At 43.1% G+C, this 14,388-nt stretch overlaps 1 protein-coding gene across 1 annotated transcript in view; it reads left to right on the top strand.

Moving 5' to 3' along the window:
• LOC128300786 (discoidin domain-containing receptor tyrosine kinase B) overlaps positions 1-14,388 on the top strand; it is a 124,753-nt gene that overhangs the window by 40,126 nt on the left and 70,239 nt on the right. Inside the window, exon 3 of the mRNA XM_053036978.1 lies at positions 12,807-13,038. Within this exon, the coding sequence (XP_052892938.1) occupies positions 12,807-13,038 (232 nt within the window). The remainder of the gene's footprint in view (positions 1-12,806; positions 13,039-14,388) is intronic.

Genomic DNA, 14,388 nt, shown 5'->3' with positions numbered 1-14,388 from the left:
TTCCTGCCTTTTATTCAGTCTCAGCCTCCTGAATTTCCTGTGCATTCACCGTTTTTCTGCTGCTTTTTTCCCCCTTCGTTGTACCGCACTAAGTTCTGGGGAGGAAAACAGAAATACCTTCACCTCGGCCTGTGTTCGGCTTGCGTGCATACGAGAACATCCTTGCAGCTATTTACTGTGCAGACTCTTCTTTTTAACTCCCGACCTTTTTTGCCGTATGCTGCCGAAAGGAAACTATGTGGGAGGATACATTCCCTTGCCGTCTCATAGAAGAAACACCCGGTAACGGGGAAAATGTTCTGTCGCAGGGTAATATTTACATCCTCCGGCTACGCTTTATGGCACGGTGTGTGCGCGACGCTCAGGAGATGAGATCATTTATTTATCTGGGATGAAAGTTCTCTAGCCCCGAATGGAAAACACCAACAACACGGCCGGTGCGGCCAGCCCACGAAAGGGCGCCGATGAAGCATCGCCCTAACAGGATCGTTAAACCCCGTGACAGTGGCGCCTTGGTGCGCCTCTCGTCTGCTGATAAGTGAGAATATTCAATATTGACTATTTTGTAGCACGAAACGAACTTCCTTGGCCGACTGGCTGAGCCGGGAACTGTATTTTCCTCGCTCATCCTTGCCACGCTTTATCATTGAACACCACACCCGGTTTTTGTAGTGAGTTCGATGAAGCAAACAGTCAGGGCCCGGCTAGTGTTTGATCAACTTTCTTCGGTTCGGTTCGGTTCGATTTTTCACCGAATGTTGAATAAATTGTGACATTGAGTGGGAAATTTGTACGATAAACCATCACACTTCTCTGCACACTCTCCATGCACCTGTGCTGTGTGCCCGTGCTGATAGAGCGTTAAACTCCCGTGCTCGCAAGAGGAGTGTGTTCGATTTTTCATCCCACCGTTCGATCGCTGGCAAAAAGGGAAATCGAACGAAATGGGAAAGATAGCGAAAAGTGTACATATTTATCTTTCCATTTGCACTTTTGAATGTAGCCTGGCGTTTTCAGGGCTAATGACGACACTATCTGCCGGATGGTCACGTGTCACCGGCATCATAAACGGCTTTGCTGGATGCTGGATGGAGGTTGGATTTATAAATAAACTGATTTATGTTGCGCTTCATTAGGATGCAAATTTTTACCAAACAGATGCTTGCAAACGTGATCCATATGCGGTGTAGGTTCTTATGACGTAAATGTAGCCTCGCAGGCACGTACCGATGAGTATTTTTTAATATACTCGTCGTGCTGTAAGTGTATCAATGGGTAATTTTTTAAAGCAAATTTAATTTATAATCAATGCGTTCATTTCAATATAGTTCAACATCGATATGATCAATTTTAAAGTATTATCAACCGCCTCTTTACTTATTTAAACTGGCATGTTTAACTGATAGGTTATGATAGTTATGATTTAATTTTACTTTAATCTTTAAACTCACAGCATATATAATTATTTAAAAATGAAAAACGGCCCTGAAATACAGGGTTTACACATCCGTTCGGTCATCGTAAACCCACTTAATGTCGTAATTTGGTCTACCTGATTAAATACCTTATTAAAAATTACATTTTTAATGGTGGATTTTACACAAATAGATTTAAACTTATTTTGCAACAAACTTCAAATTCTGACTAACCCTAATACACTAGGAAATTCTATACGAATCAGAGATTAATATGCTAATTACTCGTTTAATGCTTGCGCTGAATAAAATGAAAAAATATAAAACTTTTTAAATTAGAAATTTAGTTTTGCCAAAATTAAATCACAAGTTTTTTTTAAATAAAAACATCATGTAGATTCTTCTATGCAGCCAATTTAGTAGGGCCGTATCAAAAGAAAACGAAACGGTCAATACAACCGCCTGGACAATACAATGGAACCGACTCCGGTTCTGGAACCGCTTTTCCCATCACTATATCCCATAGACTTCAAACTTGTAAGAGATTACCATATCATATCTTGTTATGTTGAACTAGCCTTCATTTGTGATAAATTTCTAATAGAGCTAAGGTTGTTAAATTAAATTAAATTGAACATGTAGCACTGTTGGAGTTTCAAAAATTTATAAACATTAGAAACAAAAATATATTTTTTTAAAATAATCCTAGAGATAAAATATCTAATATTGAACAAATTTTAATTTCTAGTATCGCAATTCTTTAAGGGATCAGAGTTCAATCCTCAGTTGCACGCAGTGCAAATGGTAAATTTAATTCCAGTTTCGTTGCCACCGTCACAGTTGCACAATTATTCTTTCCACACCTCATTACCGCCATTATGCAAACGCAAAACATCAACAAACGATTCTTCCAGTTTGGTTTGGAGTGCAAGAAAGGAATGGAAAGCATAAAAACACTGTCGAAAACCATCCATCGCCAGACCATCGCCAGCGACACAAAACAAACTGCTGTCACGACATCCATGCCCCCCCCCCCCGAGGCATTTGGTCGGCCAAAGACGCTCGCGTCCTTGTGTGCGACGACGACGACGGGCCAGAATCTTAAGAAAATGGAAAACCTTGAGCTGAGTGTACACCCCCGTGCCATGTCGGTCGGTGTCGTCGGTGTGTTGTTGCCCTTTGGCTGCACTCCAAAATCGTTCCAGCACCGTTCTCGGGAAGCTGGAATTTATTGTAATCGTGAGCGGCAATAATGCTGCGCCCCTGCTCTTGTCGTCTGTGGTGGGAAAGCTTTTCTTTCGTCCTTCGCGTTTATTTTCGGGGCAAAGACGCCAGCTAGACACCCGTCGCTCACTAGCTCAGGCACCGGCACCTTTAAGTGCCTGTCGTGAAATGAGTGCGCGACAAAAGCAATGAGTTACCCCGAGGGGACAGAATGACTTTCGACCGGAATTCAAAAGATCGTGCCCTTTGCGGAGGCTGTCTACAAATTGATGCTACTCTGAATGCCCCGGACACTCCCGGACACTCGTCCATCACATGTGTTGAGGTGTGTGGGGCGCGAGGTTTACGCCGCTAGTGTCAGAAAGACAAGTGTCGTCCGAACGGTCCGAACATTTGGCTCATTGTGGTGGGACCACTTGCATGTCTAACGGTTCAAGGAGTCGGACCATCTTCATTCGTCCTTTTAGGACCGGCGAGAAGATGGAAGATGGTGCTTATCTTCCCATTTCGTCCGGGGGGGTTGGCGCTCTGGTTGGACACATGGAAACAAATGTTCTCACAGTGGAGAGCTTTATTGGCTTGTGCGAAGAGCGTATGTCCATTGTTCCATTCCTCATTTCCTCATCCATTCCCATCGACACGCTGGGGCGGAGAGGTCATCATGGAGCACACATACGCCGGAATGCTACGGGATGATGTGTTTGTGAGGTGTTTTTCTTGCTGCAAGCGCTCGTCTAGCCGGGTGCAAAGTTCAACGATTTAATTTTATTGCACTGATTATGCTGTCATTTATTCCCAACTTCGTTACGTGAACTTTGCCCACGAGGGAGTCGTTAAGGGGGGGGGGGGGGGGGGGGGGGGAGGCGAACGTAGACGAACTTTTTCGTCCGTTACACAGCGCCAGGAAGAAGCCCCCTGGAGTCGTGCTGACAGCCTTTAACCCAAACCCACGCGTGATGCATGTGAGCCGGGACGCTCAACTCCAGGCCTGCAAACAAAACACATTCCCCCCGGCGGAGCGTGTACGCACAACTTTAGTAATTGATTTCTGGTGACAGAAACTCTCCGGCACACTCCGGCGGCCACGGGAAGCGCGTCCGTGGTGCGTTTTCTGGACTTCGCGAACAAAACACCACCGTGTGGGGCAAACGGGTGCGGCAAACCTTATGAATATTCAATTGCAGTGTGCATTAGTTTCTTTCCAATGTCCCAACAGCCACAATGGAGTTCTTGCCGGTGCGCGTCGCATCATCATCAATTCAATGTTTGTGTACTTACTCGCCGGTCGGGCTTTGTGTGCAATTTGGAGCTTCCAACCCATTAGCGACCCATTTGAAGAACGGAACACCGTCGAAGCACCGGGCTTCGGTTCGGTCGTTTGAGAAAGGTTGCGATTTTGGAACCTGGGTGTGTGTGTGTGTATGCATTGAAATTTTATTTTCAATTTGCCAAACGCCATTGGCGCTCCATTTGCTGCAACCCTTGGCGGTAATCGATTTGCATCGATTGTGTTTAGAACTGTCGGACGTTCCGTTCTTGAAGTCACATGCCCGAATGTGATGATTAGACCGACGGCAATGGAAAAGAAGTATAAATTAGCGTAATTTATTTGTACCTTGTTTTAGGCTGGGTTATGCAAAGCGCGGGTTCTTTATGCAGCAACAAATGGAAGAACAATGCAATTCCGTTTCTAAAAATAAAATTTCCTTGCATATCATTATACACCAGTTGGGAGAGGTGCATAATATGATGCGTAATGCATTGGAGGATAGTTAACAAAGGTCAATGACGCACAATTAATTCAAATATTTTTGTTTTTACTAAAACACTAACCGAATAGAACCAAAGTTCTTGAACTAAACTGATCTTGTAGTGATCAATTCTATTCCGTTCAATGTTTTTTTTAGCGCAAAAAGTAAATAACCATCATGTTAAAACTAAATATTTATTCATTAAAATTTGTTATTTAAATAAAAATACCTAAAAGTCTATTAAACATTTAAAAAAAGCATTCTAATGTTTCAAGAGTTTCCATAAAAATGCGTAATAATTTATGGTTCCTAAAATTCTGTTTAAGTTATTTCACTGCATTTAAAGGACTCCCCATCTATAAAAAAACATTGTTCCTAACATTTAGCGTTTGTTTGGGCCTTTCGTTACTGCGAACGCCGAAACTCCCAAAAATAGCAAAGCACTGATTATTCCATCGCTATCAGTTACGATTTGTTCGCTTGCAGCGCCGCGAACCACCGCAATAAGTCAACATTTTTATTAGCAACGATACTTCCGAACCCTCTTCGGATATCGTCTGGTCTGGCCTGCCGCAGGAGCGATGCAGGAAAACCGTCCGTTTTCTTGCTGGTGATGCGTGTGTGCGTGCTAGCGAATGATTTCCTTCACCGCGCTACACTCGGTGGGCCATACATCTTTTTTGTTTTCTCGGGTTGGAAAGTCCCGGGTGCACGGGACACATCGCCCACAAAGAAATGAAACAAAACAGCCCAAGGGGGAAACGGTTTTTGGCCGGAGATCAAGGAAACAAATCACTTTGTCGCAATGTTTACCCCTCAACCAGGGAAGCAGCACAGGGAAACAGAGGGACTTTGGGGGCGAGCGAATCACCGAGTTCCGAAGCAAACAACTGCCCAGGCCGTAGGCAGAAAGAACGGATATCCGGTCAGTGTTTTCCGCTTAACGTGCTCCGAACGCGCCAAACCCCGGCGCTGGTGGCCACTACCACCTTCCTCATACATATTTATACAGTTATCAACTCCAAAACAAAAAAAAAACAGGACGCTCCGACGACGCATTAGGGAATGGGAATGGGCACGGTTCCCTAAAACTATTATGGCGCAAACAGCCCGAGCACTATAATATTCATCATGTTTGACGGTGAGTGTGCGCGGAGAAGCAGGTGGAGCAGCGCACACGGTCCCATGCCCATGGAAAAGGAAATTAAACGACAACCATTTCGGTTTGGTCCTTCCTACTGGACCGTGAGCAGCACTAAGTAACTTCGGGGATGGGGATCAAAAATGGCCATCGGCTAGCATTCAGCTAGTGCCCCGATAAGGCACCTACATGAATGTGCAAGGACACACTCGCTAAGGTTGGTGGAAAGGGTCCCCAAAAAATTAGCTCCCCACAAACACGACGCCCAACAGCACCCGACCGGAGTAAAATGGCATTTAGCTGGGACGGAAATACAGCGAAAGATTAGCGTAATACTGTTTCTCTTAATCATCCGCCACGTGGGACGTAATGGTAGCAACGAAAAAAAAAGGAAAGGAAAGGGCATAAATCTGGTTCGCTACGTGTGCTGGGTGGGCGCTACGAATAACACACAGCCAGCAGCCAGGTTTGTTCGCTAAGCTGCTGCCGCTGAAAAGCAGAATCCTTCGGGGGAAGTTCCAAGAATACACTAAATCTCGCTCGCTCTCTCATCTCGCTTTAAGGTAATCCAGTTCGCAGCAAAGGGATTTTATTCGTCGATTCGAATTAGTGAACCGGTGAGCAGTGAGCGAAGTGATGATAAAAATACGAAACAGACGGGAGCACATGCTATGGCTTCTGTTGTGTTCAGCTTGCTGGCCGGATTTTGTCGCGTTCAAAAGGCCACCGGGAAAAAAAACATTACTCGATCGATTTCTTTCCAAACCCGTAAGATCGGCACCCGGGAAGCAACAGTCAGGCACAGTGCTAGGACGACGCTTTTCCCAAACCTGGTGCACACGAGGCGAACGGTCGGTTGGTTGGTGGAGGAGAAATACATTAAGAGAAAAGTTCGAACGCGATTCGAATAAATTTCCCATCGCACCCGGTCGGTCGGTCGGTCGGTTTGGTGCTGGCGTCATAATTTCGGGCTCATTTAACTTGGTACAGATTTTCGGAATGCTATCGCCATCTGCAGCCAGCAGCACTGAACGGGAGCGGGGTGGAATCTTTACCCAAAACGCTGTCTATAAAGTTCGAATTTTAATGGCCAGTCAGTTTGTGCGAAAGCGAAAGACCGACCACTCGCTCGTGAAAATCGATTCCCATCAGGCAGCGGAACCGGCTAACTGTGATCTATAAAAATTGTTTATTGACGGTTTGCTCAAACACACAAGCTTTAAAACGGGAGAAAGCGGTCAGATCCTAATGGAGCTTAGAAGTTTGAGGATTCTGTGGCATTTGCCGGTTTTTTTTTATCGTGACCGTGTTATTTTAAGTTTTTCATGCATTTTATTCTTAGCATTCGACTTAAATAGGTTGTAGGTTTACTGTAGTTGAGAATTCTTATAACTTACTAGGTGATTCAACTGGAACCGACTAGGAGAGATTACTCGAAGAAGGAAAATTTACAATTCAAGGATTTTTTGGACTTACCAAGCCGGAGGCATTACTTGATTCTCTTTTAGCTGACCTACAGAGACTGGATCTCTTTTTAAATTTGTGAAGAACACTGTGAAGATCGTTTAATTTTTGAACATGATTCTGATAGTGAGAATAAGAATTCAAGTACTACGTCTATTCTAGTTTGACTTCAACTTATTTTTAGAAATTATTCTGTAATTGCCAAATGAACTCCAAAACCCTCTCAATATGAAGTTGAATCACTTTTCAAAATATATCCCTGAATCCCTGACAAATGGAGTTCCATTGCTATTTTTAAATGCTATTGTTTTGCAGCTGAACAGAATGCTTAGAAATTAGTCATGAATTTTACTATTTTAATCAATTTATTTGGCATTTATATTAACAGTTTACAACAGCTCAATTTATTATGATGTTATAGTTTACTTTTGTTAACTTTGACATTCTTTAAATACCTCATCAATTGAGTAATCTCATTTCCGTTTTTTTCTTCTAATTTAATATAACATCCTTCATTCTCATCCAGACAGTTACCCGCCTTGAAAACACTTAACTTACTGCTTAAATCATACAACGCGTTACGCGGAAAGCATTTCGAGTTTACGATCGCACCGAACGTTAAACAAACGAAGCATGGTAATGGCAAAAATCACGGTTCACTTGCTGATTTATTGAGGAAAGTAATCAGAAAATAATCAAAAGTTCTCCCATTCACATTCCCCAGCGCAGTCTGGGAGTTGGGCCGAACGCGACATTTTCCTCCGCCGCTACCCAGGAAGAAGGACACAGTTGTTTGTCCTTCTTCGGGGCCGTGCACCGGTACCGGTGGTCGGCAGTTCTTCGCGTTTTGGGGTTTGATGTCGTCGGCAGGAAGCAGTTCTTTCTTACGGCTGCGTTGCGACAAAATTGAAAGGAACGTTTCTATTTCGAGCTGAAGCTCCTGCTCGGATGTGTGGCAGAAGGACGGACGAGGACGTCCGGAAGTTGTAAGCGACGCCGTTGTTCAGTCACAGGAAATTAATCGTCCCGATAGATTTTTCGACGGTTAATGGCGATTTATACTGCAAACGCGGGGGTACATGGTTTCATATTTTCCACCACACAAAAGGCTTGGCAAACAACTGCTGGTTTTAATGTGCTGTGGGATAATCTGAATAAAACTCGCTTTCCAGCCCCGTGAAAAGCGCTACGTAGCTATGGGGGCTTGCATCAGCAACATCGCCGCACTTAATCTGTACGACCCATCATTCGGTAGTTTCGTGTGTCAAATAGCATCGAATGCTGTCAATAGCACGAAAAACGATGATCATCGTACAATTCCATGCTCCATTCGGCAGCATATTCATTTTGATGACGGCTTTCCATACCATATCCTCCTCAGTCATTGCCTGAACCGTGCCTCATTACCGTTTCGCACACTGTGCACCACATCAGTGCAAAAGCCACATGTGAGAAAAGAAGTGAACAAAACAACCGAACAAAAAAAAAACAATAAAAGATAAACGAAATAGCTGATCGGGCACGTTTCATAGCGAAACCGCACCGGACCGAATTGCGACAAATTAAAACATAAAAGAAATCTCCGTGCAGCATAAAGATTGCAATCGCGATTCTGCAACTTCTGTGTGTATGTGTGTGGTGTCTCATAAAAAGGGAACGAATTGGGGTTGGAGCAGAGACAGAGACACTATCACTATATCGATAGCAGCATCCACATTGTGAGTGCATTGATCCAGTTTCATTCACACACGTATAGCGTATAGAGAACAGAACGAGATTGTCCTTTCTTTCTCGGGCCCAAACAATCCCTCCCGCCCTTTCCGACCCCGAACGATGGCTAAACAATGCAAACGTGTTCGGGCATTATTATGTCGTTTTTGACATTCGCTTCGATCTTTCGAATGTGTGCCAGCGCGCGGACCGGAATGTGGCTGTGAAGCAAACCCGCCCGTGCTTTTGCAGCCTGCCATCACATTCCCGTACGACATTTATCGCACGTTTCAATCAGGGACCATTGGGGAAAAACACACTGCAGTGCGAAAAACCATTACGGACGGAACGGGGTGGGTGACGCTAATGCCACGGCCTTGGGTGAGAGCGATAAAGAAACGTTTGCACCGTACTTACAAACGAAGAAAACTGTCGAACAAACAGAACGCAGCAGGCCATGCGATGTCGGAATGTCTTTGAAAACGGAAAAAAACTCCCTTTGTGCGAGTGTGTTACTTTATTGTGCGAAAGTCTTGTTGCACAAGCAATGGCGTGCGGGATGGGACCGAAAACTGCGCTTCAGGGGTTGTGGGAGTTTTTTTCCAACTTGCCTTTCAGTGCGGTTTGGTCTTTCAGAGGGTAGGGGGAAGTAGTTATGCAAAAAAATAAATAAGCTGTCCTTAATATATGTAATCTTCAAACGCTGTATTGCTGTTGAAATAAAATTTATCAAAAAAAGGATTTAAAACCTATAACAATGAAAGGAACTTCTGCAAATGATAGTATTCTTTAAAGTACATCTGCAATATTTATATTTGTCTAACACACAATTGGTACCTGTCACCTTTCTTGGTTTGCTGTAGAAGTTCTCTAAACCGCTTACGCTTGAGTGCCATTTTCTTTTAGTCTAATTGACTTGTGTCTTTGATGGATGCATGCCTTCTTTGGCAGTGGCATTACAACCTCAAAAGAACTAGATCTACCGATTCCGACTTTCTTTGACTTCAATTTACCCGAGGCAGGATAGTCAATCTTTCCTACTTGAGATTGGTGTTGATTATTCTTGCGCTTAATGAATCTTTGGAGAAAAGTCAATCATATGAATCTTTAGTGAGAAGTCACTTAAATCAGAAGACTACTCTCTCAATATTAATAACTCCTCAGTGATTTATTAGTTCGCAACGATTCATAAACACTCACAGTTTCATGATTCTTCCTAGAACGTGAGGTAAGGCTGATCTTAAACTTCCATCTAACAATTTGAATAAAATAATTCAAATATTGATATCTTTGAGGAATCTCCAAGAATTGATGAATATAGTTAAAATATAGTTTTAGATTTATTCATTATATTCAAAGATTTATTTAGATTCATAAATCTATTTAAGATTTATTTTTACGGTCCTGTTGTATGGAACCGGCGCTTCTACCAAGGACCGGACACAAGATTATCAATCTGTAATCCTTTGTATTTGCAGTATTAAACTTTACAGATAGTAATAAATTATCAAATTTCCCATATTTTAAAACATTCAAATTTTCTTTTAGAACGCTAAATATTAGATTTAATAAACTTTCCAAACAAAACCATGAAGGATTTACAAAGTTTCTTAAAAAATTATCAAATTTATTATTCCTCTGGTCCTTTCCTTACACTCCTTTGGTGAAAGTAACATTAAATTATTCATTTAATTATAACAAAACGCGTGTTGATTGTATCCCATTTCTCGCTTGACGTGTTTTCCGCCAGCTTGTTTTCTTTACCAATAAACCAACATCTAACTTTGGCCAAACCAAAGCTCCAAAGCCTCCAGAGCCAAACCGAGCCGCGTAAGAGTGCGATTTGTTTGCGATCCGATGTTGAGCAGGGGAAAATCGAAACCAAACTTTCCACTTTGCCTACCCATTGTTCGTATGAATAATTGAAAAATTATCGAACCGTAAAAGATTTCCCCATGGCCGGTAGTAACGCGCGGTAACTGAGGGCGCGCTCGTAAGCAAGTTTTACACGTTTTGTTTGTGGTACAAAATGAAACGAAACAAACAGGCCCCCGAAAATAAAGAAAACCCATCGTCAAAAGTCGCGTAAATTGTTGAACTCCCCCCCTCCCACAACAGGGTGTTCCGCGCGTGCTGACCGGTTCTTTTTACGTTTTTTATTTTGTTGTTGTGCCAGGCAGTCCTTAAATTTTGGTTTTTCAAACTTAAAATCCCCCTCAAAAGGTGTATGTGCTGGATTTTTACTTGTCACGATCGGGTGTCGCGCCGGTTGCACGTGGTGGTAGATCGCCGGAAAAACTGGCGTGCATAAATTGTGCGCAAACTTTTGCCATTTTGTGTTTCACTCCTATCATTTCCGTTCTTGTCACGCGCCAGGGCGGACTGTGCTTTTCCATTTTCCGGCCAACGCGGCCCAACCGAAGCCGGAGCTTGACAGCGTCGCCACGCGCTGGGGCGGGCTCGTGCATTATGGAAAAGCCGAAACGGAAAAATGGTTTCAATAAACATTTCCCACGAATGAGCCGCGAGGCTTTTCGGGTTGCGCTCACCGGATGAGGTTCGCTATCGCTACTACGGCTCGATGGTGATGATGAAAATACATGTATATGGCCCTTTCGTTTGGTTTGCCATTTTTTGCTGCTTCGCTGCTTTGTTTTCAGGCACACCGTGTTTCGTTCAATCAAGCAGCGATGTCGACGACTTGCAGAAGTTTTGTTTCGCATAATAATACACCTGCGAGCGGCAAACCCGGGTAAGGGAAAACTTTTGCACGCAGGTAAAAAATGGGCAACTTTTCCACGAGACAATTCACTCGCTGGCGTGCGCCTTGTTTCTTCCTTTCCCTCAGTTTTGGCTTCAGCGCGACTCACACGAGTTTGCAAACTTGTTGCCAAGTTTGTTTGCTGGCGGGAAAGTAATTATTGTCGTAAGTCCGGACATAAATTCAATGAATTAAAGCAGACACACAGATTGAATGGTTGAGTGGTTCGGTCCCGGTTCGAAGGTGGAAACACACAATTTTCTTCCCACTGAGCGCGAGCGCCCGCTTTCCGGATCAGCTGCAGCATGAAAAGGTTGCTGCTGTTTGCCATCTCCACGTGCGGTTTTGCCGCTTCGATGCTTCTTTTTCTGCCGGCTTTTACTTCCCACCCAATGCCCCGGGAAGAAGCCTACGGCACTCGATATTCAGGTGCGGTAACTTTTTCCACACTTTTACCCATCCCCAGCCCAGCTGCACGATTGTTTTTCTTTAAGCCCTACAATGCGTAAGAATTTAAGCGTACGAAAAATAAAACCACAAAAAAAAAGACTGGCTTTCCACTTTCGGAATTGCCTGCCGATTTGTGGAAATAAAGGAAAATGGCAAGCGAAATGTGAATGCGAAGAGAACAACTTTTTCCCCGAAAGGTCGATAAATTTGATCACACTGCCATTGCCATTGGGGGAATAAGCAACGCGACAAATCGAAAATAAGGCAACGCACGCGATGGAAAATCTGTTGGAAAATCATCTTTACCGACTCGTAAAACCGAATGTTGTACCCCGGGAATGCACAGCGGGAAACAGTCCACAATTGACGACATGATATCGCACTGTGCGCCATTGCTCGAGCAATGGCGACACACTTTTTCAACTGTTTTCGATTACGAATTAAGCTTGCGAACGAGCGCTCAGCCTACTACGGTACGAACTTAGTCGTGAAAATGGCAGGCTCAAATTTGTTCACCCTGTTGAATGCCGAATCGTACCTTCCATTATGAACTTGAAACATACTTTGATTGATAATGGATGTTTGAGTTCTGTTTGTTTTGTTAACCGTGACAAATGGGTTTTTGAACAATTGATGAGCGGGTTTGTTGGAAAAATCTGTCATGTAATGGTGATGCTGCTCAATTTCTGGGGTAGTTAGGGGTGTAATTTTTAACAATCATTTTCATTTGTATCAACGGGAAAAACGCTTTAATTTGAAAGTAATTTTTAAACATTTTTTAGGAAGAAATTATACAAACTTTAGGCAACATAAACCTTTTTTAAATTTTACTTTTATTCCTAATAAATTAATCAATTTCGTGTCCGTTTTGCGCTTCTTCTACTGAACAGATTAAAAGTGGACAACAATGGAGGCGCCTGGTGCCCGAAGCATATGGTGTCCCGCGGGCTGAAGGAGTACCTGCAGATAGATCTGCTGAAAATGCACGTCGTCACTGCGATCAAAACGCAGGGCCGGTTCGGCAAGGGTCAGGGCCGTGAGTACACCGAAGCGTACGCGCTAGAATACTGGCGTCCCGGCTTTACCAAGTGGAAGCGGTGGAAAAATACGCGCGAAAATGAGGTAAGTTTTTCGTTTTGTGCAAAGTTAACCTTTAATTTAATGATGCAAATACAAGGTTCGCGGGCTAGCAATAAGTAATTATAGAGCTTCAAAATGTGTTCATCTTTCTGTTTGAAATCGTGCATAAACGCTCACCTAGCTATCCTATGCTCATCCATCATTTCCCGCAACTCATCCCATTCGTACTAAACATTCCCGCCTGTATTTATTAAGGCCACAAAAGTGTGGTGAACGATGTTGCTGCTGGTGGTTTTTTTTTTGTTACACAAAATGCAAATGGAAACCTGGGCTGCATTTTGCATGCTTGCAGCGCTTCGAGCCCTTTAGATATTAAATGGAACTAACTTGAAAGCAACCACTTCAAAGCACCGTGACCCGGTTATGGTGTATTTAAAACCTACTAAAGCGAATCTTTAAGAGGCATTCACTGAGCTTTTTTCAGTGTGAGTTGTACGGATTTATATGCTAGAGTTATTACCGCTGCGCAAACAAATTATGTTTGAGGTTGACGTTTGAAAAACAGTTATTTAACATGATAAGTTGCTTTAGGAACTGCCTAAGGACTATTTTTAAATTTTGTTTTAGGATTGTTTGTGAAATATTACAATTTCTACTCCTATCCTCAAGTAATAATAGAAAAAAGTGTCCAAGCTTTTCATTTGCCCTTTTTTGTATTAATTATCGTGATGTACCGCAATGTTGCTTTTCCATTTAATTTTTGTGGGGTTTGTAAGCTTTCGCTTCAAAATGGCAGTTGTTTAGGCCTAAAAAGCTAATGTTAAGCAAACTCAGCTTCAAATTCAATGTTTTGGTAGGTTCCAGTAGGAACCGAAACCAATTTCATCAAAATTCAATTACTTGCTTTTATCAACGACCAGGAAAATTTTTGCTCATGTACTTCTAACAATTAACGTAGAATTCTATACAAGCAAGCAAAGCTGTATATTTGTTTGGATAAAAAAGAACACCATAACACGCGTACAAACAACACAAACAGGTGTCTCCAGCACACCACTCGCAGCATACAAACAAACAAACATTAAAAGAAACAATGGCAGAAAGTGAAACCACCGCCAGAAACAAAGCTCACCGGAGCGAAACCATTCGAAAGTGGTGCCGCAAAAAACGATAACCACTGTTAAAGAAAAAGCGCCAAACCCCGGCCCAGCGAATGGTAAAACAGTTAATGAATAGAAACTTGGAAAACAAAAACATACACACACACACACCTAGCACCTCGCCACCACGGGAAAATCAACAGAGGAAAATTGTCCTTTAGGCCTGCGGCATAATTTCAGTCGCGGTTTTGCAGCTCCTTTTGTCTGGGTGGGTCGCTATTCCGTCGCTTCA

This window comes from Anopheles moucheti, chromosome 3 (assembly GCF_943734755.1).
Source record: "Anopheles moucheti chromosome 3, idAnoMoucSN_F20_07, whole genome shotgun sequence".
Lineage (NCBI taxonomy): Eukaryota > Metazoa > Arthropoda > Insecta > Diptera > Culicidae > Anopheles > Anopheles moucheti.
The sequence above is the reverse complement of the archived record's forward strand: the minus strand, read 5'-3'. Positions and strand labels throughout refer to the sequence as shown.